Consider the following 1631-nt stretch of genomic DNA (forward strand, 5'->3'; position numbering starts at 1 on the left):
GGAGAACAGCTCGAAACACCAAGAAAGAGAAAAGCCATGGCTAAAAATATTTATAAATTCATGGCAAAACATATAAGGAAACTGACAACATGAGAAATCCAGTGATTTCTTGGTTTGGGGAGAAATAGGGTAGCAATAATATCGTGCTGGAAAGAGTAGAATTTGAGAGAAAATAACTGATGGAAACGAGCGGAAATGGAGAGGCCTGAGAATGATCTTGTAAAGAAGTCCAGACGTCTGAAAACACATTGTCTGGTATCCTTGCGGAGATCTTCCATTTCAAATATTAGGTCTAGAATCTGCTTTCTTTTCCTGTCGTCTTCTGTTACTATACTCACTCTGGAGGAAAAAGGAATTGTTGGCACATGAGATGCTTAATTTCAGGATGTAGGACATTCAGTGTAAAGGACGCTGGGAAATCCACTGGGCTTCTAGGATGGTAGCCAGAGGGGTGGGTGGGTGGGTGTGTGTGTGTGTGTGTGTGTGTACCGGGGTGCAGTTCATTCCGGGAACAGACACCTCCGGGCCTTGCGCGCAGGACCATGAGGGCGTTGGGGGCGCTCCTGAGGACCCGGACTGGGAGAGGGAGGTAGAGGTTGGAGTGGTGAGTTCAGGAAGGGCTCTGGAAAGTGCAAGTCCAGGTTGTCGACGTGGTGAGGAGAGCCTCTCTCTGGACTGGGGTTGGGCGCCCGAGGCCAGGGCTCTGGGACGAAGCCCTGGGCGTCGGGGCCCCACACCCTTGCGTCGCGGCTGCGAAGCCCAGCGACGGAGCCGGACGCAGCATCCATCGCGACCGGTAGGAACTCGGCGTCCGCGTCCGCCTCCTCGTTGACCTCTTCATGGCAGGCGACCTCTGGCACAGCTGCGCAGAAGACTCCCGGCTCCAGGGCCATGTACTCCACGGGAGCGCTCAGGGAAGCGCCCCGTTCCAGGCCCTGTCTCCACGGGCCTTCCACACCCGAGCCCAGGAGGGCCTCAGGGACCAGCGTGAGGGTGAGATCTCCGAGAGACACTTGCAGCACAGACATGGGCTCCGGCTCCAACACCAAGTCGACGTCGTCCAGGGGCAGGTGCAGGGCACAGCCGTCGGGCAGGACCACTACGGATGAGAGCGCGCCCGCGGCTGAAGGTCCCGTCAGGTTGTCCAGGCTGGGCGCTGCCTCGGACTCGGACTCGGACTCGGGGCCCGTGGGCTCCTCCGTTCGGCGGCGCTTGGCAGGGCCGGGTCCTTCGGCCTGAGGTCCCCACCAGTCCGCAGGGTAGGCGCTCGGGCTGCGGGGCCGGCTGCCCATCCCCTCGACCGATGGACGGCGCTCCCGGGACCTGGCAGAGGGCGAGGGGGCGCTCTGTCCTGCACGCCGTGACGCGTCTCGACGACGGGACGGGGCGGGGCGGGGCGGGGCGGGCCTGGTGGGGCGTAGAACGGCGCGATGCTGGGCGAGTCCTTGGAGCTCCTGGGGCCGCCTCCCCGGGGTCCTGCAGTTCAGGCTTGTAGAGGATCGGCGTCTGGCGCTGGGCTGGGCCTCGCGCCTTCGAATCTTCAGCTCCTCACGCCGATTCGCTGCGCACCAGACGGCCAAAGATGTTGCAAGTGACGCCAGTGGAATCCTAGTCGCAAAGTGTCACGCTAA

General features: G+C 60.9%; 1 protein-coding gene across 1 annotated transcript; it reads right to left on the reverse strand.

Moving 5' to 3' along the window:
* Window positions 1–500: 500 nt before the first annotated feature.
* LOC130856099 (proline-rich protein 23C-like) lies at window positions 501–1292 on the reverse strand. The gene has a single exon (XM_057740301.1). The coding sequence runs from the start codon at window positions 1290–1292 to the stop codon at window positions 501–503; it is 792 nt and encodes a 263-aa protein (XP_057596284.1).
* Window positions 1293–1631: the final 339 nt, after the last annotated feature.

Source organism: Hippopotamus amphibius, chromosome 6, assembly GCF_030028045.1.
Source record: "Hippopotamus amphibius kiboko isolate mHipAmp2 chromosome 6, mHipAmp2.hap2, whole genome shotgun sequence".
Lineage (NCBI taxonomy): Eukaryota > Metazoa > Chordata > Mammalia > Artiodactyla > Hippopotamidae > Hippopotamus > Hippopotamus amphibius.